This window comes from Loxodonta africana, chromosome 24 (assembly GCF_030014295.1).
Source record: "Loxodonta africana isolate mLoxAfr1 chromosome 24, mLoxAfr1.hap2, whole genome shotgun sequence".
Lineage (NCBI taxonomy): Eukaryota > Metazoa > Chordata > Mammalia > Proboscidea > Elephantidae > Loxodonta > Loxodonta africana.
In genome coordinates, this window is record NC_087365.1 from 27,264,043 (window position 1) to 27,286,349 (window position 22,307).

The following is a 22,307-nucleotide window of genomic DNA, read 5'->3' on the forward strand; positions in this document are numbered from 1 at the left end:
AGATCGAAGAACTGACACCTTTGAATTACGGTGTTAGCAAAGAATATTGAATATACTACGGGCTACCAAAAGAACGAACAAATCTGTCTTATAAGTACAGCCAGAATATTCCTTAGAAACGAGGATGGCGAGGCTTCATCTCCCGTACTTTGGACATGTTATCAGGAGCGACCATTTCTGGAGAAGGACATCATGGTTGGTAAAGCAGATGGTTAGCGAAATAGAGGAAGACCCTAAATGAGATGGACTGACACAGTGGCTGCCACAATGGGCTCAAGCATAACAAAGATTATGAGGGTGGCACACAACCGAGCAGCATTTTGTTCTGTTGTACACAGGGTTGCTGTGAGTTGGAACCGACTCGACAGCACCCAACTACAACAACAAGACAAGGAAAAAGCCAAGGTCTGTTTTAACCACTTCTATTCAACACTGGACTGGAGGTTCTAGGCAGTGCAATCAGGCAAAAAAGGCATTCATAACGGAAAGCAAGACGCAAAACTATCACAGTCAAGATGATCATGTCTGCAGGAAATCCAATGGAATCCACAAACAAGATTAGAACTAATAAGTGAGTTAGCAAGGTTGCGGGATACAAGGTCAATATGTACAAGTCAAATGTATTTCTAGCAATGAACAAATGGAAATTGAAATAAAAAAATTGTAATAGCATAAAAAATATGAAATAAGGATAAATTTGGATCACAGGCCTAATTTTAAAACCTAAAATTCTAAAACTTACAGAAAAAAACACAAGAGAAAATCCTTGTGACCTTAAATCAGTAAAAAAAAATTTTAAATAACACACTAGAAGCACAATCTACAAAAGTAAAGTATATAAATTGGTCTTCATCAAGACTAAAAACATTTACTCTTTGAAAGGCACTGTTAAGAGAATAAAAAGACAAGCCCCAGGCTGGGAGAGAATCTTGCAAAGCCTGTATTCAATGAAGAATTGGTATCCAAATATATAAAGATCTTTGAAAACTCAACAATAAGAAGATAAACCCAGTAAAATAATGGGCAAAAGATGTGAACAGACATTTCATTAAAGACATATGGAAGCCAAAGGAACACGTGAAAGAATGCTGCAAATCATGAGTCATTAGGGAAATGCAAAGTAAATCACAAGATACCATTATACACCCACTGGAATGGCTAAGAGTAAAAAGATCTTATCAAATGTTGTTGAGGATATGGTGAAACTGGAACCCTCACAAACTGATGGTGGAAGTATGAAATGGTACAATCAGGGCTTCAAAGAGGTTATTTTCAGTTCCACGCCCTGTTGAGAATCTGCATTTCGACCCCAGATATACTGAATCCGAATCCACGTTAACAAGATTCCCAGGTGATTTTTATGCATACGCAAGAATCACCTGAAGATCTTGTTAAACTTTAACAAGATCGTGTTAAAATGTAGATTTCAGCTCTTGGTGAGAACTTGCATTTTGAACTGAGGTCAACTGAATGAGAATCTAAATTTTAACAAGGCAGATTCTGATTCAGCACCTATTGGTTCGAAATGCAAACTCTCAGCAGGGAGTCAAACTGAAAATAACTGGTTCAAAGCCCTGGGTATAACCACTTTGTTTGGCAGTTTCTTAAAAAGTTAAACACACCTACTATGCAATCCAGCCATTCCACTCTTCAGTATTTATCCAAGAGAACAGGAAATGTATGCCCATACAAAAACTTGCACATGAATGTTCCTAGATGCCTTATTGGTAATAGCTATAAACCGGAAACAACCTAAGTGTCCGTCAAAAGATGAACAGATAAGCAAATTTTTGTATATTCATATAACAGAAAACTTATCAGCAATAAAAAGGAATACTATACATATACACAACATGGATGAATCTCAAAATTATTATGCTGAATAGAAGAAGCCAAAGAGAGCACATACTACCTGATTTTATTTATACGAAACAACAGAAAATGCAAACTAATACATTATTTACACAGTACGCGAAAACACATCAGTGGTTGCCTGGGGACAGAGGAGCAGGCAGGAGGAAGAGGGATGATGGAAGGCGTGAGGAGGGGACAGAGGAGCAGGCAGGATGAAGAGCGATGATGGAAGGTGTAAGGAGGGGACAGAGGAGCAGGCAGGATGCAGAGGGATGACGGAAGGCGTAAGGAGGGGACAGAGGAGCAGGCAGGATGCAGAGGGATGATGGAAGGCGTGAGGAGGGGACAGAGGAGCAGGCAGGATGCAGAGGGATGACGGAAGGCGTAAGGAGGGGACAGAGGAGCAGGCAGGATGCAGAGGCATGATGGAAGGCGTGAGGAGGGGACAGAGGAGCAGGCAGGATGCAGAGGCATGATGGAAGGCGTGAGGAGGGGACAGAGGAGCAGGCAGGATGCAGAGGCATGATGGAAGGCGTGAGGAGGGGACAGAGGAGCAGGCAGGATGCAGAGGGATGACGGAAGGCGTGAGGAGGGGACAGAGGAGCAGGCAGGATGCAGAGGCATGATGGAAGGCGTGAGGAGGGGACAGAGGAGCAGGCAGGATGCAGAGGCATGATGGAAGGCGTGAGGAGGGGACAGAGGAGCAGGCAGGATGCAGAGGGATGACGGAAGGCGTGAGGAGGGGACAGAGGAGCAGGCAGGATGCAGAGGCATGATGGAAGGCGTGAGGAGGGGACAGAGGAGCAGGCAGGATGCAGAGGCATGATGGAAGGTGTGAGGAAACTTCAGGGAACGATGACATGTTCACGCCCCCCTGACTGTGGTGACAGTGTCACTGGTATATGCGTATGTCAAAACGTAGTAAGTTTTCCACTTTAAATATGTACAGTTTATGTCAATTATAGAGCGGTTTACAAATTACAGGAGCAACCAATGATACAAAAATACAATAAAAAGAATATACAATAAAAAGAGAAAAAAGCCAAAGGACAGTTCTTTGATAAATTAACAAAACGGATAAAAAGAAGACACAATTTAATATTATGGATGAAAATTAGAAATAACTAGAGATATATGTAAAAACAGTATTATGAACAACTAAAGGCACATAATTGTGAAAAATTTAAAAGAAATGGACAAAAAATAGAACTTATTAAATAACTCAGGAAGATATAAAAACTTGTATAGTCCTATTAGAGAAGCTGAACCAGAACTTAAAGATTTTCCACAAAGAAAACATTGGGCCCAGATAGTATTACAGGTGAGATAAAAAGAGGGAACAATTCCCAACTCCTTCTAGGAGGAGAGCAAAACCTGACACTAAAATTGGATAAAAAAATTACAAGGAAATTACAGTCCAATTTCCATTCAATAATACAGATTCAAAAATCCTCAACAAAGTATTAGCAAACTGAAGCCCGTATACGAAACAAGATAATAAATCATGATCAATTTCAGTATATGCAAGGTGTGCAAGGATGCTTTAATTAAAAAACATATATATACATTATATATCTGTGTGTTTGTGTGTACATATATATAATTCACCCACATTTAAAAAAAAAAAAAAGACCATACAATCATTTCAACAGATGCAAAAAAAGCACTGGATAAAAACATATGAATTCATCATTTTTTAACCACCTAATGAGGAATTAGAAGTAAACTTCCTTAACCTGAGAAAAATACTTATTATTAAAAACAGCACCACCACCACCACTACGCATTCATCATATTTAACATGGAAACACTGAAAACATTCCCTTTAAAATCAGGAATAAGACAAGGCCATCCACTACCACATCTATTCAGCATTGTTTTAGAGGCTCTAGCCATTGCAACAAGGAGCCCTGGTGGTACAATAGTTAAGAACTCGGCTGCTAACAGAAAGGTCAGCAGTTTGAACCCACAGCCACTCCAAGGGAGAAAAGACCTGGTGATCTGCTCCTGTAAAGATTACAGCCTAGGAAACCCTACCCTGCCACAAAGGGTCACTATGAGTTGGAACTGACAACAGCCATTGCAACAAGAAAAAAGAAATCAGAATTACAAAAATTGCAAAGAACTACTATCTGCAGACTATATGATCATTTACATAGAAAATCCATAAGAATCTACAGGCAAATTATTAGAAACAACAGAAGTTTGTCGAGGTGGCTAAATATAGGACTTTCATATCTTAGCAAAAATAGCCACTGATTTGCACACAAGGAAAGGTCTGTTTTCTCTGTTTGTCAGGTTAAGAGAGAACTAATCATGTGTAAACACTGATAAGAAAGAATTAGACAGGAAGGTACGTAAGAAAGTTAGGAAGAAAACCAAAAAATCCATTGCTGTCGAGTTGATTGCAACTCACAATGACCCCAAAGGACAGAGTAAAACTGCCCCCACAGGGTTTCCAATTCTGTAAATCTTTTCGGAAGCAGACTGCCACACCTTTCTCCCGTGGAGCAGCTGGTGGGTTAGAACTGTTGACTTTTCGGTTAGCAGCCAAGAGCTTAACCACTGCACCACCAAGGCTCCTTAAGGCAGGAAGAGGGAGGAGAAATGGTAGGAAAGCAAGGGGCTCCAATCTGACATCCTGAAGATTTCTGTGAAGAATGCAACAAAGTCAAAGGCTAAGAGAGGGAGAGATGGTAGGATAAAGTTTAAGAAGTGGTAAGGCTAAGATTGCTGCTGCAGGAAATGCTGGCAATGGGCAGCCCTAAGGGCCCAGGTGAGATGAGACCCATTTTTCCAGAATTCTTCTCTGAAAAAAATGCTCTAAGCAGTCAGGGTTTGGAGAACATACAAAATTAAGGTTTTGCTGAGTGAATGTGACAGAACTATAAGCAATGTAATTGAGTACTGGCATGAGAATGGCTAAATCGCTGAACCACAGAGTCTAGCCCTGACAGGAAAGGAAGGTAGGTAGGTATCAGAGACGATTAGAGAAAACGAAGGATTTAAGTGACAAAACTTAGATGATGTTGGAGAATATTTTATACTGAAAATAGTAGAGTAGGAAAGCTGGAAGGCTCCAAGAGACTAAATTCACCAGAACTGTTTGGAATCTATTGTTGGAATTTATTGTAAGTGATTGGGAAAAAAAATCAATATAGTTGACTCTATAGCTATAGTTGCCCTGAGATGTATGGATCTCAAGACCAGCAAAATGCAAATCCTTTACTATCCCCTGATTATGCCACAACCAGCTTGCTAAATATTCCTTCAGAGTTCCATGCTCATTTTCCTCTACGTAAGGCAAAACTAGAAACAACTATTTAAGTGCTAATTATCCTCTTTGAAGAAGTTAATCATGAGTAGGTTATCTGATGCATTCATCAACCTCCTATTCAATGGACCAGACAGATATCATTTATAGATGAATTTTATATGTAGATAATTTAGATATGAACACTTATTACAGTCTGGCCTAATAATTTGGCGAAACACAGGCTAGAGAAGTCATTTTATCTATTAGATACTGAAGGCATTAACTATCATGGGTGTGAAATCAATCAATACTGAAATCCCTTTCATCTGAAGGACTGTTCACACACTCTGTCTGCAAAGAGTTGCTGCTGACCTGAACATAGCACGGTGTGGACTCTACGAAAGAGTACATGAGACAGGCATGGGGCGGGGGGTGGGTTAATTCTTTCACAATGCCTGTGGAGAGTCTGGCAGTGATGAAAGGCTAGAAAAATCATGAAAGGCCCTTTTATAATCAGTGTGAATGTAGTGCATAGAAGCAAAGTCAGATGACCTACTTAGAGCTGTGCTTTTACTGATGAGAATTAATTCTCATTCCAGATTAGTCTCTTTCTAGAAAATGAAAACTTTACATAATGGTTGAGAAAATTAAGATACGGGGAGCATAACTGTACTAAGTACCTATCTTTCCCTCTCAAATATCAGCTCAAATCATAAGATCTATGGCTGAAGACAGAAATATAATTCACAGAGGCTCTGAGAGGTATGATCTTGTTTACCTCTGTGTGACAATGTGTTCTCTGACTGTTGCTGGGCTCTGAGGAAATTTAAATTCTATAGCCCATCAATCAGACCAGAAGTTTAAGCTAGTAATGTATTGTCATGTAGCCTTCACACAGTAATTGCTCCTGCCTGGAAGATTCTGCCCTCATCAGCCAGGCCTCAGTTCAAAATCTGCCCCAGTTAGTTATGGCAAGACCATTCTCACCCCTACCCCACTCTAGGTATTCATGACCACAGCAGTCTATTTACTGCTTTCACAGAACTTAATGTACTAATTGCATATATGTTTACATGTCTATTATAATCAGGACTCTATGCTCTATGTCTGCTCTGTTCACAAGACCTACTCAGCACCCACCAAAGCGCCCCTCAATAACAGGTGCTCCATGGAGTGGGCCATGAGAAAAATGTGTCAGAAACACCTGCCTCTTAGAATTTACCTTGCTAGGGGAATATGTCCTATTTCTACAATGGACTGTAATTCACGGAAGCTGAATTACCCAAAGAACCTTCCTATAGACCTCCATTTTCCTAGTAGTTCTTTTCCTTTTCTTCTTATATTGTATTGATTTTGAACCTAACTTTAAAAACATCTATTGGGCTTTGGGGAAACCCTGGTGGTGTAGTGGTTAAGTGCTACGGCTGCTAACCAAAGAGTCGGCAGTTCAAATCCACCAGGCGCTCCCTGGAAACTCTGTGGGGCAGTTCTACTCTGTCCTATAGTGTCACTATGAGTCGGAATCGACTCAATGGCACTGGGTTTGGTTTTTTTATTGGGCTTTGGATTCATCAGAGAACAATTTTGTAGATCTTTTTTAAATTCCTAACCCAGATAGGGATAGGAAGCACACAGGGTAAAAAATTCAAAAGGTACAAAAGAAAACAGAGTAAAAAGTAAATGTTCCTCCACCTCTGGACAACCAGGTACCCAACTCTCCTCCTATGAAGCAACCACTTATCATTTCCAGAGAGACTTTACAGGTATATCAGCAAGTAACACATTTCCTCTTCTCTTCCCACATGTACGGTAATATGCCATACACATTATTAAAACATCTTGCCTTTTTCTTTTTGGGCTCATTTAAAAAAAAAAAAAAACCATTGCCATCAAGTTGATTCCGACTCACAGCAACCCTACAGGACAGAGAAGAACTGCACCCCCAGTTTCCAAGCAGTGCCTGGTGGATTCAAACTGCCGACCTTTTGATTAAGCAGCTGTAGTACTTAACCACTATGCCACCAGGGTTTCCTTTTTGTCATTTAATATGTGTCTTAAAGATCTTTCCATCCCTGGTATGCAGAAGACTGCCTCTTTCTTTAAAAATTATATTCCACTGTATGGATGTGGCGCAACTTATTTCTGTCCTCTACTGACAAATATTTAAATAGATTCTCATCCTTTGCACAATGTTGCAATAAAATAGGTCATTTCACATCTGTACATGTATATCTGTAGAATAAATTCATGATCGTAGACTTCCTGATAAAAGTATATCAGCATTTGTTATTTTAACTTGCAAAATCCTCCAAAAAGGATGTACCAATTTACACTTGCGTCAGCTTCATGAGAGTACCTGCTTCCCTGTGTCCTTGCCAACACAACATGTTAAACTTAATCTCTATCAACTGTGAAAATGGTCCCTCAGGAGTGTTAAGTTTTCTCACAGATCTTGCACATTTCCTGAAAAGTTTATTTCTATCTTTTGTTTCTTCTATTCTCTCTTTTAATTAGTTGTGCATACTGCAACCACATTTCTGAACTGGTAAAACACCATGGTGCCTTGTTTGGGTCAAGGGCCCCAAGGGCTGCACCCTAATAACAGTGAACTGAAGTCATCCTGTCTTTGTAGGAACTGTAACCAAACCAAAAAACCAAACCCACTGCTGTCAAGTTGATTCCAACTCATGGCGAGCCTACACGACAGAGAAGAACAGCCCCATAGGGTTTCCAAGGAGCACGTGGCAGATTCGAACTGCCAACCTCTTGGTTAGCAGCTGTTGCACTTAATCACTACGCCACCAGGGTTTCTGCAGGAACTATACTGCGACTTAAAAAACCATCTCAAATCTCTGAAACTGGATTAAAATTCTAGACCCTGGATCCCAGATCCCAGGCACCTACAAGAAGCAAATGTGAATCCTCTCTGGAAAAAGATATCACCCTAGTCTCAAATTATTTCTACAAACAATATTTAATGTACAGTGTTTACTCCATGAGGAGGCATGACAAAATGAGGCTCTGCAATACAATGAATTACTTAACATGGCCCTTCTAGCCATGGTGTTTGCGACACACACATAATTAGTGGGACTGCGCAAATAAGGTATAAGAAGCCTGTGATGGCTGGGGTTATGAGTCGACTTGGCTGGGCCACGGTTGTCCTGTTCATGATCAAATGACCTCCCCAGAGGCCTGCTGTCTGACCTGCTGATTCTGGGATTCACTGGCCTCCACAGCCTCTTGGGCCAGCGGCCTATCATGTGGCCTGATTTATCAGCTTTCACAGCCTTGTGAGCCAGCAGCCTGTGGTATGAACTGTCGGTTTGGGTTCGTCAGCTCCTACCCGCCACATGGGTTGGGAGAAGCCTACGCCTGACCCACGAATTTGGGACTTGCTAGCCTCCACCCTCCCCAACTGCATGGGCCATTTTCTTTGTACAGTTCGTGAGTTTTGTGAGATGTTGCAGCGAATTAAGGAACCCAAAGAACAGAGAGAGAGTGCTGAGGTGAGAGGGAGTAGTTGAGCATTGACTACTCAAAAGTTTGTGGTAAGCTGATTCAAAAAAAGAAAGAGAGAGATCGCAATATAAGCATACTGTCTAGAATTACGGAGATCATCACAAAACAGTTTCAAAAATAAAGCAGAGTGGAACGGGGAGCTGGAGAACACGTTTATTCTGGGTTTTTTTTTTTTTTGCAGTATTTTCATTGTCAACGGTGTGTGTAAACTATAATAAATATTAAAAATTTAAGAGCACACTCCCAAAGGACTAATGGGCCACATCTACCATGGCCTCCACCAGTCTGAGACCAGAAGAACTAGATGATGCCCAGCTACCACCAATGACTGCCCTGACAGGGCACACAACAGAGAGTCCTGGTGAGAATGGGAGAAAAGTATGGAATGGAACTCAAATTCACGTAAAAAGAGCAGACTTAATGGTCTGACAGAGACTGGAGAAACCCCTGAAACTATGGCCCTTGGATGCACTGTTAAGCCAGAACTGAAGCCATTCCCGAAACCCACTCTTCAGACAAAGATTAGACAGAAGTATAAAACAAAAAATAATACATGTGAGGCATATGCTTCTTAGTTCAATCAGACACCCGAGACGAAATGGGCGGCTCGTGCCCGGAGGCAGGATGAGAAGGCGGGAAGGGACAGGAATCAGTTGAATGGACACAGGGAATCCGGGGTGGAAATGAGGAATGTGTTGTCACATTGTGGGGACTGCAACTAATGTCCAATATGTGCAAAAATTTCTGTATAAGAGATGAACTTGAGCTGTAAAGTTTAACCTAAAGCACAATTTGAAAAAAAAAAAAAAGCACAGTCCCATTAGGATGGCTAGGATTCCAGAACATCCACTTATATTCGGATGCAGGCCACACACCCAAGGAAACTCCCTTTCAACTGACTGGCTCCTCACAGCAGATCCCATCATGGGGGTGATCACATATAAACACTGAGGATCATGCCCCAGCCAAGCTGACATACAATCTTAACCATCATAGGCAGTATCTACTTAAACTAAACATACATATCTCCAAAGTACCAGGAATACTACTCCTAGGCATTTACATCCTTGAGAAATATGTCTACACAAACGCTTCCATATGAATGTGCACAGCAGCTTTAATTATAATAGCCAAAAAATGGAAATACCCAATGCCCCAAAATAGGTAAACAGATAAATAAATTGTAATGTATTCATACAATGGAATTCTACTCAGAGATACAAAGAGGCTACCAATACATGCAACGTTGATGGATGTCATAGATACAATGGACGGTGTCACAGACAGAATCAAAGAAGCCAGGCACAAAAAAAGTGTGTGTGTTCAATTTAAAAAAGGGTATGTGCTCAATTACCAGGCAAAACTAATCTACGATGATAGAAGTCAGATTAGTAGTTCCTCAGCAGGAGGTGGGAGGTACGACTGGAAGGAGTTATAAGGAAGCCTCCTTCAGAACTGAAGAGGTGTTATGTCTTCATCCTGATCTTACACGACTGTATACATACATAAGACTACATCAACCTGCAATACTTGAGATCTATGCCTTTTACAGTATGTACGCTGTATCACAAAAAAAGACTTAAAGATCTGGAGGAGTTCACATTTAACTGTTCATAATGCTTAATGCTTACTCCCCAGAACTGAGAGAAAGAGTGAAGAGGAATATGTCCCTCTTTTACACTTTAAAAAAAAAAAAAAACTGCAAAAATCAAGCCATCATGTTTCATAATTTAAAAAAAAATGGACTGTTCTGGAAAAAAAAAAGTTATATAAAATGTAATACAGAAGGGTAAAAGAGTAAAACCACTATTTCAAATCTTCCTGTTGTCTGTATTTTTTTTCTAGTAGTGAAGTTTTGATAAACTGCCTATTTACGACCTTTGCCTATTTTTCTATTACGCTGGTCACCTTCCTCATAAATAAATATGTGTATGTTCTACATACACTGAGGACACTAACATCTTATTAAGTGTTGCTTTTTTTTTTTTTTAATAGTTTGCCTTTTAAATCTGCTAATAATATAGATTCTCCATTTGGTCATTTTTGTTTTTTACTTGATCATTCTTTTCCTTTATTATTTCTAGCTGGTGGTAACACTTGTAGGAACATCTTCTACACTCTAATATTTGGACATATTTTTATCTTTTTCCATTCATGCAAATTAACATTTTTTTCAAAAACACAGCTTAAATGAATATATATTTCCACATGATTCCCTTAGCAAAGACTTCTGGAAGGAAAACTGTAGAGCCATGGGATATAAATATTTTTAAGGCTTTTGACTGTGTGTATATGTGCATGTGTGCATATGTGCATGTGTGCATATCACCAATTTGCTGCCCAGGAATATGAGAAAATAAAATATTTTTAGACCATACCAGCATGGGTTATTCTCAAGTGAAAATAGTATCCCGGCATTTTGATTATCATGTCTTTGATTATTAATGAAGCAACAATTTTTAAAAAACATTTATTAACCATCTGTATGGTCTCTTGTCAACTGTCTCTTAATGTCTATTACTCCCTTATCTACAGCATGGTTTCTCAACCTCAGCATTACTGACATATTGTGACAGATAATGCTTCGCTGTAGAGGGCTGTCCTATGAATTGCAGGATGTCTAGCAGCACCCTTGGCCTTTACCCACTAGATGCCAGCCAGTAGCACCCTCCTCAGTTGTGACAACCACAAGTGTCTCCAGATATTGCTGAATGTCCCCTAAGGGGCAAAATCATCCCCTGGTTGAGGATTACTGGTCTACAGGGTCTTGTGTACTTTTGTTATTAATTTTAAGAGCTCTAAATTGCAACCCTTTGTCATATAGTTGTTATAAATATTTTCCCCAGTACATTATGCCTCATAGTATCCCTTATACATTAAGAATAAGAACAACAGCAGTAAAAAAAAAATCCAGAAATTAAAAGAGACCTCCATAAATGGATTAGGAGACTTAATATTGTTAGGATGTCAATACTACCAAAAATGATCAATGGATTCAACACAATCCCTACCAAAACTCCAATAGCCTTTTTTGCAGAAATGGAAAAGCCAATCCTTAAATTCATCTGGAACTGCAAAGGACCTCAAATAACCAGGACAATATTAAAAAAAAAAAAAAAAAAGAACAAAGTTACAGAATTCACACTTTCTGATGTCAAAATGTACTACAAAGCCACAGGAATCAAAACAGTAGTACTGGTATTAGGATATACACATAAATCAATGGAATAGAGCTCAGAGACCACAAATAAATCCACAGATCTATGGTCAACTGATTTAACAGAGTGCCAAGTCCATTCATTCAACGGGAAAAAAACAGTCATCTTGCTACCCAACATTTTGCATTTACAGTTGAAAAAAATTTACTATCCAACTATTTTGCCCATTAACAAGGACCCAAGGAAAGAGGAGGAGAGGGGCGAGGTCTGTGAGACGGAGCAAGGCTGCAACGGCCGCTGGCAGTTCATATTACCCGGGTTGGGCGGAGGAGCTGGGCAAGGCCTGTCGGCAGTGTGGGCCCGCAAACAGCACACCAGAGGCTGGGGCGGGGGTTGGGGGGGGGACTGTTGGTGCGTGAGAAGGCAGTGGGAGCCAGGGCCAGGGCCAGGGATTGGGTGGGGGATTCGGGGAAGTCTCTGCCTTTCTGCCTCCTCCACAGCCTTGGCTAAGCCCAGGTGGCTGGGCCTCACCTGCCTGTAGGCTCAGGAGCTGCCCACTGCCGGGACTCTGGGGCCCACGGAAAGGCGATGCCCAGCATCTCCACAGACGCCTGGAGCTCAGCCAGGTGATGGTGTGCCCTCTGCTGCTCCAGAGTGGGGGGGAAGGGGAATGGAGATGAGCAACTGGGTGACACCTGGTGCTGAAGATGGGGTGCGGGCCTGACTCTTGCGTAAGGCCAATTTTCACATAACAATCTGGTCTTTGGAACGTAACCACGTCAATAAGTGAGGAGAGGGTGTACTGCATTCTTTGAATTTCTCAGTGCATCAGTTCTTCAGCAAGGATGCATATCAGGGTCACCTGTGCTCTCCCCACAGAGCAAGGCACCACAGCAAGGCATAGACTTTGGCCTTTTCTGTTTGTTTTTTAAGTGCTTCTGATTCATGACCAGGTTGAGAACCACTGTCTTAACAGATGATCAGTATGGTTTTAATCATAAAAGACAGGCTATTTTTATATCTCAGAAATAAAATGGAGATGGAAAGAATCTGATTTTAGCTTCGTTTTGTGAGGACACTAACCTGGCTGACAAAGTCTCCTTGCAGTTCTGGTTTTATTTCCCTTACCTTAGTTATTTGAACTGCATCATCCATCAACACTCACTGGAATTCCATAAATACCTTTTTCTAGTTGTGCCACCTACAACCGAAACAAAAGAACCTTTAAAAAGGATAAAAGTTCTATTTAAACACCATGCATGGACTGTTCCCAGGGAAAGGAGTACATTCTAACAAGATGTTGCATAGAGCATGTGCTTAAGACTCCAGGCGCCATACTACAAAACTCACTCAACCTTCAACAGTCAGTTCGGATCACTGAAAAGCCCATAAGAACTGAATATGACGAGAGAGAAAGTCTTTCCAGTGGGGGCAGGACAGAGTATTCATCCCTCATCCCAGAACTTGGACTATTCCACTACAGGACTGTGTACCATCAGGTCGGTGCCTCTCAATCAGAGGAGATTTTGCCCCCCAGGGGACATCTGGCAGTGTCTGAAGACATTTTTTATTGTCACGAACTGGGGAGGGGAGTGTCAGGCGGTAAACGCCAGGGATGCTGCTACACATCTTTCAGATCACAGGGCAGCGCCCCGCAACAAATTATCCGGCCCAAAATGTTAACAGTGCAGAGATTGAAAAACTCTGTATTAGTGTAATACCAAAACCCCCAAACCAAAGCCATTGCCGTGAGTCATTCCGACTCATAGCGACTCCTTAGAACAGAGTTGAACTGCCTCATAGGGTTTCGTAAGGAGCTCCTGGTGGATTCGAACTGCTGACTTTTTGGTTATCAGCTGTAGGCCTTAACCATGACGCCACCAGGGAGTGTTAGTAATAGGGAACTATAAAAGGGTCTTTGGTAAATTTTTAAATATACAGACGTTTTTGAGTTGCAGCTTTGAGGTCAGCTAGTTTCTGCTTGGAAACTCCAGCCCCCGTAACACTGCAGCTTTGCGGTCAGCTAGGTCCTGCTTAGAAACCTCTGCCCCCAACTGGTTGAGACTGGATGCCTGACGCCTGTGCAGTCACCGAAGACACTCTTAACTGACCCGGGAACCCAAAACCCTCTATGCGGAACCAAAGGCAGCCGGAAAGGAACCAATAAAGTAGAACTCCAGACCATCCGGAGTGATTAGAAAAGCGAGTGGTGAGTGCACGCGGACATCCGGGTCCCAATGACTAAGCACCTGGAACTCCCAGGAAGGGCATGGGAGGAGAATTCCCCGAAAGGGAGGGAAAAGCTTTGCTGCGGCACCAGCCGGCCTCAGAAAAACCCATCCCCACTTGCTTTTGTGGAGACAGTGCTTTGAGAACTTTCTCCGCGTCTCATCTTGTCACAAGTAATAAACCTTTGCTTTCAACAAAAGCTCGAGTCTATCGGCTTGACGCACGCCAAGCAGCAACCCCCCTGCGTTCGGTAACAAATTCTGGCTACTCAGATAGGACGCTCTTAGGGCCTCCCTGCTTGGTGCCAGGTGGCCCCACAAGTTACTCCTACCTAGTCCCTCGACGGCAGAGTGGCCGCCTGGACCTTCCCTCGGCGCTTCTGGAGACTGGGCAGCCCTCCTCGCGACGGCGCAGCCGCACCGATGACTGCTTTCAGTTTTGCTCGTTGAAAATTCTGGTCAGGATCGCGCGCTTCCGGTTCTCGGAAGTCCTGCCAAGAGTCTTCCCATCGGGCTATTAGACATCCTCGCCGCGTGATTGGAGGATTGAAAACCCGAATAACGGGATAGGGACTGGTCCGTCAGGTTTTGGTTGGTCGCCCATCAGGTTATCTGTCTTGTTGTGTCAGGTTCTGTGTTTCGTTTTATGTTAATAAAATTGAAGGGTTTAGAAAGAGTCCACATCTGGATGCAAGTATCCTGTCTGAGTGGCCAGATGAGATTCTGACCAACTCTCAAACTTGGGCCAATGAATTACAGTACTTAGACAGGTTCTGCATGAGCACAATTAGGTGTTCCGGAATTGCCATTCTTTGCAATGTTATCCATAATTTGTTATGGATAACACAGTGGAATGCCTTTGCATAGTCAATAAAACACAGGTAAACATCTTTCTGATAGTCTCTGCTTTCAGTCAAGATCCACCTGACACCAGCAATGATAGCCCTTGTTCCATGTCGTCTTCTGAATCCACCTTGAATTTCTCACATTTCCCTGTTGACGTACTACTGCAACGGCTTTTAAATTATCTTTAGAAAAACTTTACTTACGTGTGATATTAATGATATTGTTAAATAATTTCTGCATTCGCTTGGATCACTTTTCTTTGGAATGGGCATAAATATGGATCTCTTCCAGTTGGTTGGCCAGGCAGTTGCTTCCAAATTTCTTGGCATAGATGAGTGAGCACTTCCAGCACTGCATCCGTTTGTTGAAACATGTCAGCTGATATTCCATCAATTCCTGAAGGCTTGTTTTTTGCCAATGCCTTCAGTACAGCTTGGGCTTCTTTCTTCAATACCATCAGTTCTTGATTATATGCTGCCTCCTGAAATGGCTGAATGGTGACCAATTCTTTTTGGTACAGTGATACTGTATTCCTTTCCCCTTCTTTTGATGCTTCCTGCGTCATTCAATATTTTGCCCAAAGACTCCTTCAATATTGCAACCCGAGGCTTGAATTTTTCTTCAGTTCTTTCAGTTTGAGAAATGCAGAGCATGTTCCTCCCTTTTGGTTTTCTAACTCCAGGTCTTTGCACATTTCATTATAATACTTTTCTCTGTCTTCTCAAGCCACCCTTTGATATCTTCTGTTCAGCTTTTATGTCATCATTTCTTCCATTAGCTTTAGCTACTCTAAGTTCGAGAGCAAGTTTCAGAGTTTCTTCTGACATCCATTTTGGTCTTTTCTTTTTTTCCTGTCTTTTTAGTAACCTTTTGCCTTCTTCATGGATGATGTCCTTGATGTCACTCCACAACGTGCCTGGTCTTCAGTAATCAGTGTTCAATGCATCAAATCTATTCTTGAGGTGGTCTCTAAATTCAGGTGGGATGTACTCAAGGTAGTACTTTGGCTCTTGTGGACTTGTTTTAATTTTCTTTAGCTTCAACTTGAACTTACATATGAATAATTGCTCATATGCAAGAGCTGATTAAAATACATCAAAAAGCAGCAATTCAACAGCGATCAGCATCATAATAACAGGAATAAAAAAAATTTTTTTTTGAATAGCTACCCTTTATTAAGTGCTTGTTATGTATCAGGCACTGTCAAACTGTATTATGTACATTATTTAATGTTATCTTCAAAACAAGCACAGGGAATAGATGCGTCCTTTTGAAGACTACAGATGAAGAAACTGTAGCACAGGGCAGTAAAATATCTTATCCACAGCCAAAGAGATGGTAGCTGGCAAGGTTGAGACTCAAACCTAGGGATATCTGATCCCCAAATCTATTCTCTCACCCTGTGGCTGAAAAGTGACTAATGACCAAGGTACCTACCTGAACAGCCACATGAAGACAAGGGCTTCCTCCAGAAGGAGCTGAATGGAAAGTTTCAAAGCCCTGTTTGAAATATATCATAATAGTCACATAGTTACAAAAATTCTATGTATAATGGGATGCATACAGCCAGTGAGACTGTATAAATTTGGAAAAGACAATCTTTAATACAGCAGAGCCCCCTATGCCAATGATGGAAAACAAAACCTTGTAGCAAATTAGAGAGAATTGCCATGGTTTCATTTTCTACTGTTAATCGAGTCACTGCCAGGAAGTTTCATGCTTCCTATAACAACCACTGATCTTGCTACTCTCCAAGTTTCTGCCTTTTTGTTTCCTCAGGAAGCATACAGGAAAACCAGGCTCCTAATCTCTTTTTAAAAGAGGAGCTGCCATTTAAAAATAGAAATTAATAAATATGTAAAAAGTCATTTTATACTTTGGCTGATGCCCAATAGTTCTGTATATTAAACTCAATCCTAAAGCACACAATCCTATCTTTTTTACCTACCAATACAGAAGCCTGGAAAAGCCACAAACTCTCCAGCTACAAAAATCTAGAAACACTAGATAACTACTAACGTCTTTTTAAAAGCTTAGCTAAGTTCTCAAGAAAGCAAGGAAAAGTGCCAGTGGCCTGAAACAAACAATGAACCAAAGCCAGAGCTGGAAGTATGAGCTGATTTCTGTACTGGCCTCACGGGCATTTGTTGAAACATCTCAGTGACCAAGGGAGGTGGGGGAAGGAAGCAAGAAGCAGAAGAAAAGTAGAAAGGGCTCCTGAGAAAGGTGAGGAGTTGGATCCAAGACTCCTCTTGAAGTTGTTGCCCTGAAAGGGTTATGCTCTCAATGAAAATAGACTAGAAAAAATCTACTTGCAAGAACAAGGAGACCAGAAAGCTTGTCTGCCTCAGTTTGAGCTGTGGGTAAGAGAAAAGACTTCCCTTGAAAATTTGAAACCACAGATGTATGCTTCATATGGATCTGAGGTCTAAATTTACTATATTATATGATCCAGGAACCTACGGATGGGAATTAGCAGAACTGTCCCAAGCCAGTGGTCCCTGGACATTTGGCAGAAACAAAAGCAAAACCACTGTGGAAAGACATTCAATACAAAATGCACAGGGTTCAGAAACTAGAAAAGTCCCAAAAAGACTATAAAATAAATGTGTTCAACAATGATTAAAGAGATAAAAGCATCAAAACCATAAGAAACAAAAAAAAGGAGGCAGAACAATGAAATCAAACTTCTAGAAATAAAAAATAGTCTCTGAAATGTAAAACCCTATAGGTGTGTAGGGAAACCCTGGTGCATAGGGGTTAAGAGTTCAGCTGCTAACCAAAAGGTTGGCAGTTCGATTCCATGAGGCACTCCTTGGAAATCCCATGGGGCGGTTCTACTCTGTCCTATAGGGTAGCTACGAGTTGGAATCAACTCAATGGCAATGGGAATAGATGTGTAGAGAAAACCCGGCAGAAGAGAGAATTAAAAAACTGGAAAATATATCTGAAGAATTTACACAAGATGTTGCACAGGGAAATAAACACATTCCTGATCTCAAAAAATAAGTGCAGAACTAAAACTTATAAATGGTTGAGTTCAGAAGGTAAGGCCACTTTGCACACTCATTCTCTATAATCCAAACAATTTCCTTTCAGCAAAATAGGAATTACAAGGAAGCTTTGTCAACCTGATAAAGGGCACCTATGAAAAAGTTAATGTTCCCTCCCTAAAACTGGGAATAAAGCTAGGATATTTTTACTCTCACCACTTTCACTCAACATTATATTGAAGAATCCTAGTAAGTCCATTAACGCAAGTGTCTTAGTCATCTAGTGCTGCTATAACAGAAGTACCACAACTGGATGGCTTTAACAAAGAGAAGTTTATTCTCTCTCAGTCCAGTAGGCTACAAGTCCAAATTCAGGGCGTTAGCTCCAGGGGAAGGCTTTCTCGCTCTGTCAGCTCTGGAGGAAGATCCTTGTGATGCATCAGTCTTCCCAAAGGACGAGCTCTGCTCCCGGCACCACTTTCTTGGTGGTATGAGGTTCCCATGTCTCTCTGCTCTCTTTTATATCTCAAAAGAGATTGGCTTAAGACACTACCTAGAGTCTTGTAGACCTCATCAGTATATCTGGCGATAATCCATCTTATTATATCATACTGATGGGATTTACAACATATAGGGAAATCACATCAGAAGAGAAAATGGTACACAATTATACAATCATACAAGGGAATCATGACCTAGCCAAGTTGACAGATATTTTGGGGGGACACAATTCAATCCACAACAGCAAGAAAAAGGAAAGGCATCTAGATTGAAAAATAGTAAAGCTGCCTTTATTTGCAAGAACATAGTCTTATAGATAGAAAAGCTTAAGAAATCTACAAAAAAGCTACTAGAACTAATAAGTAAGTTTATCACACAGTAGCATGATACAAGGTCAGTATAAAATAAATATCAATTTTATATCTCTTTATATTACCCAGTAAACAGTTGAGAACTGAATTTTTAAAGAATACCATTTATTCCAGTTCCAGTTGCCACTGGGTCAATTCCAACTCATGGTGACCCCAGGTGTGTCAAAGCAGAACTGTGCTCCGAAGGGTTTTCAATGGTTTATTTTTGGGAAGTAGATCACCAGGCCTTTTTTCTGAGACACCTGAGTGCCGGCCATCTGGTGAGCAGCCAAGCGAGTTAACCATTTGCACCTCCCAGGGACTCCCAATATAACTATAAGGTATTAGTTATGCTTCTATCCTGGATTTCTGGAATGCCTTATCTATTCAGGGAAACAAAGACTTTCATATCAATAACATATTTATTGTTCAAAGACCTATAAACTAGGGCAAGGTGGTAGCTTAGGTGAAGTGTGCGTGAAACAGTATGTCTATGTTTATTTTACACGGCATTCACACATCAGGTTTTACGCAACCCAGCTGTCTCTGAGTCAGTTTCGACTCATGACGACCCCATGTGTGTCAGAGTAGAACTGCTCCATAGAGTTTTCAGTGGCCGATTTTCTGGAAGTAGACCACAACCAAGCCCTTCTTCCAAGGTGCCAAACTTCCAATCTTTTGGTTAGCAGCTGAGCATATTAACTCTTTGCACCACCCAGGAACTCCCACTAGGACGGTTATAATAATAATCTAAAAAACAAAATAACAAGTGTTGGCAAGAATGTGGAAAAATGTCAACGCTCATACATTGCTACTGGGAATGTAAAATAGTGCAGTCACTGTGGAAAACAGAGTGGCGATTCCTCAAAAAGTTAAACACAGAATTACTATATGACTCAGAACCACTCCTAGATACATACCCGAAAGAACTAAAAACAGGTATTCAAACAAAAACTTGTACACAAATGTTCATAGCAGGATTATTCACAATAGCCCAGGAGTGGAAACAACCTGAATGTCCATCTCTCCATCAACTAATGAATGGATAAACAAAATGTGGTATATCCATACAATGGAATATATTCAGCCATAAAAAGGAATAAAGTACTAATACATGCCACAACATGGATGAACCTTGAAAACATTACGCTAAGTCAAAGAAGCCAGACATAATAAATCACATATTGTATGATTCCATTTATATGATATATCAAGAACAGGTAAATCCATAAAGACAAAAAGCAGATTAAATGTCAGTTAACTGGGGGAGAAGACAGTCTTTTTAACAAATGCTGCTGGCATAACTGGATAGCCATCTGCAAAAACTGAAACAAGACCCATACCTCACACCATGCATAAAAAACTAACTCAAAATGGATCAAAGACCTAAATGTAAATATATATAAAATCTAAAACAATAAAGATCGTGGAAGAAAAAATAGGGACATTAGGAGCCCTAATACATGGCATAAACAGTATACAAAACATTACTAACAATGCAGAAGAGAAACCAGATAACTGGAAGCTCCTAAAAATCAAGCACCTATGCTCACCCAAAGACTTCAACAAAAGAGTAAAAAGATTACCTACAGATTGGGAAAAAATTTTTAGCTATGACATTTCCAATCAGTGTCTTATCTCTAAAATCTACATGATACTGCAAAAACTCAACTACAAAAAGACAACCCAATTAAAAAATGGGCAAAGGATATGAACAGACACTTCACTAAAGAAGACATTCAGGTAGCTAACAGATACATGAGGAAATGCTCACCATCATTAGCCATTAAAGAAACGTAAATCCAAACTACAGTGAGATTCCATCTCACTCCAACAAGGCTGGCATTAATCCAAAAACACAAAATAATAAATGTTGGAGAGGTTGTGGAGAGACTGGAACACTTATACACTGCTGGTGGGAATGTAAAATGGTACAACCACTTTGGAAATTGATTTGGCGCTTCCTTAAAAAACTAGAAATAGAACTACCATACAATCCAGCTATCCCACCCCTTGGAATATATCCTAGAGAAATAAGAGCCTTTACACAAACAGATATATGCACACCCATGTTCATTGCGGTACTGTTTACAATAGCAAAAAGTTGGAAGCAACCAAGGTGCCCATCAATGGACGGATAAATACATTATGGTATCTTCACACAATGGAATACTATGCATCGATAAAGAACAACGATGAATCTGCGAAACATTTCATAACATGGAGGAATCTGGAAGGCATTATGCTGAGTGAAATTAGTCAGCTGCAAAAGGACAAATATTGTATAAGACCACTATTACAAGAACTCGAGAAATAGTTTAAACAGAGAAGAGAATATTCTTTGATGGTTACAAAAGAGGGGAGGGAGGGAGAGAGGGTGAGGATTTTCACTAATTAGATAGTAGATAAGAACTATTTTAGGTAAAGAGAAAGACAACACACAATACAGGAGAGGTCAGCACAACTGGACTAAACCAAAAGCAAAGAAGTTTCCTGAAAACTGAACACTTCGAAGGCCAGCGTAGCAGGCGCGGGGGTTTGGGGACCATGGTTTCAGGGGACATCTAAGTCAACTGGCATAATAAAATCTATTAAGGAAACATTCTGCATCCCACTTTGGAGAGTGGCGTCTGGGGTCTTAAACGCTAGCAGGCGGCCATCTAAGATGCATCAATTGGTCTCAACCCACCTGGAGCAAAGGAAAATGAACATCAAAGACACAACGTAATTATGAGCCCAAGAGACATAAAGGACCACATAAACCAGAGACTACATCAGCCTGAGACCAGAAGAATTAGATGGTGCCCAGCTACAACCGATGATAGCTCTGACAAGGAACACAACAGAGAACCCCTTAGGGAGCAGGAGAGCAGCGGGATACAGATCCCAAATTCTTGTAAAAAGACCAGAATTAATGGTCTGACTGAGACTAAAGGACCCCGGTGGTCATGTTCCCCAGACCTTCTGTTAGCCCAGGACAGGAGCCATTCCCAAAGCCAACTCTTCAGACAGGGATTGGACTGGAGTATGGGATAGACAATGATACTGGTGAAGAATGAGCTTTTTGGATCAAGTAGACAGATGAGACTGTGTTGGCATCTCCTGTCTGAAGGGGAGATGAGAGGGTAGAAGGGGTCAGAAGCTGGCCGAATGGACATGAAATGAGACAGTGGAAGGAAGGAGTGTGCTGTCTCATTAGGGGGAGAGCAATTGGGAGTATATAGCAAGGTGTATATAAATTTTTGAATGAGAGTCTGACTTGATTTGTAAACTTTCACTTAAAGCACAATAAAAATTAAAAAAAAAAAAAAAAAGCAGATTAGTGGTTGCCAAGGATGGGGGTAGATGGGGAGGAGGGATGAGGAGTGACTGCTTATAGGTAAAAGATTTCGTTTTCAGGAAATGAAAATGTTTTAGAAACAGACAGGTGATGGGTGTAAAACACTGTGAATGTATATACCACTGAACTGTACACTTTAAAATGGTCAGTTTTATGTTAATTTAACCTCAATAAAAAAAAGTCTATGTAATTTAAAAGTATGACTAAGAATATAGCTACGCAAAGCAAAACCAATTAAGGTGGTAAAGTATGCATCAGA

The 22,307-nt window shown here is 40.8% G+C and overlaps 1 protein-coding gene across 5 annotated transcripts in view; it reads right to left on the reverse strand.

Annotated features, from left to right (window-relative positions):
* The window catches only part of PTPRA (protein tyrosine phosphatase receptor type A), a 152,873-nt gene that overhangs the window by 96,762 nt on the left and 33,804 nt on the right, over positions 1 to 22,307 (reverse strand). For 4 of the 5 annotated variants that reach the window (XM_064275856.1, XM_003411614.4, XM_064275858.1 and 1 more), the window contains exon 2: positions 12,919 to 12,991. The exons of the other annotated variant lie outside the window; for it this stretch is intronic. In XM_064275856.1, the coding sequence (XP_064131926.1) occupies positions 12,919 to 12,945 (27 nt within the window). In that variant the 5' untranslated portion in view covers positions 12,946 to 12,991. The remainder of the gene's footprint in view (positions 1 to 12,918; positions 12,992 to 22,307) is intronic. 5 annotated transcript variants of the gene reach the window in all.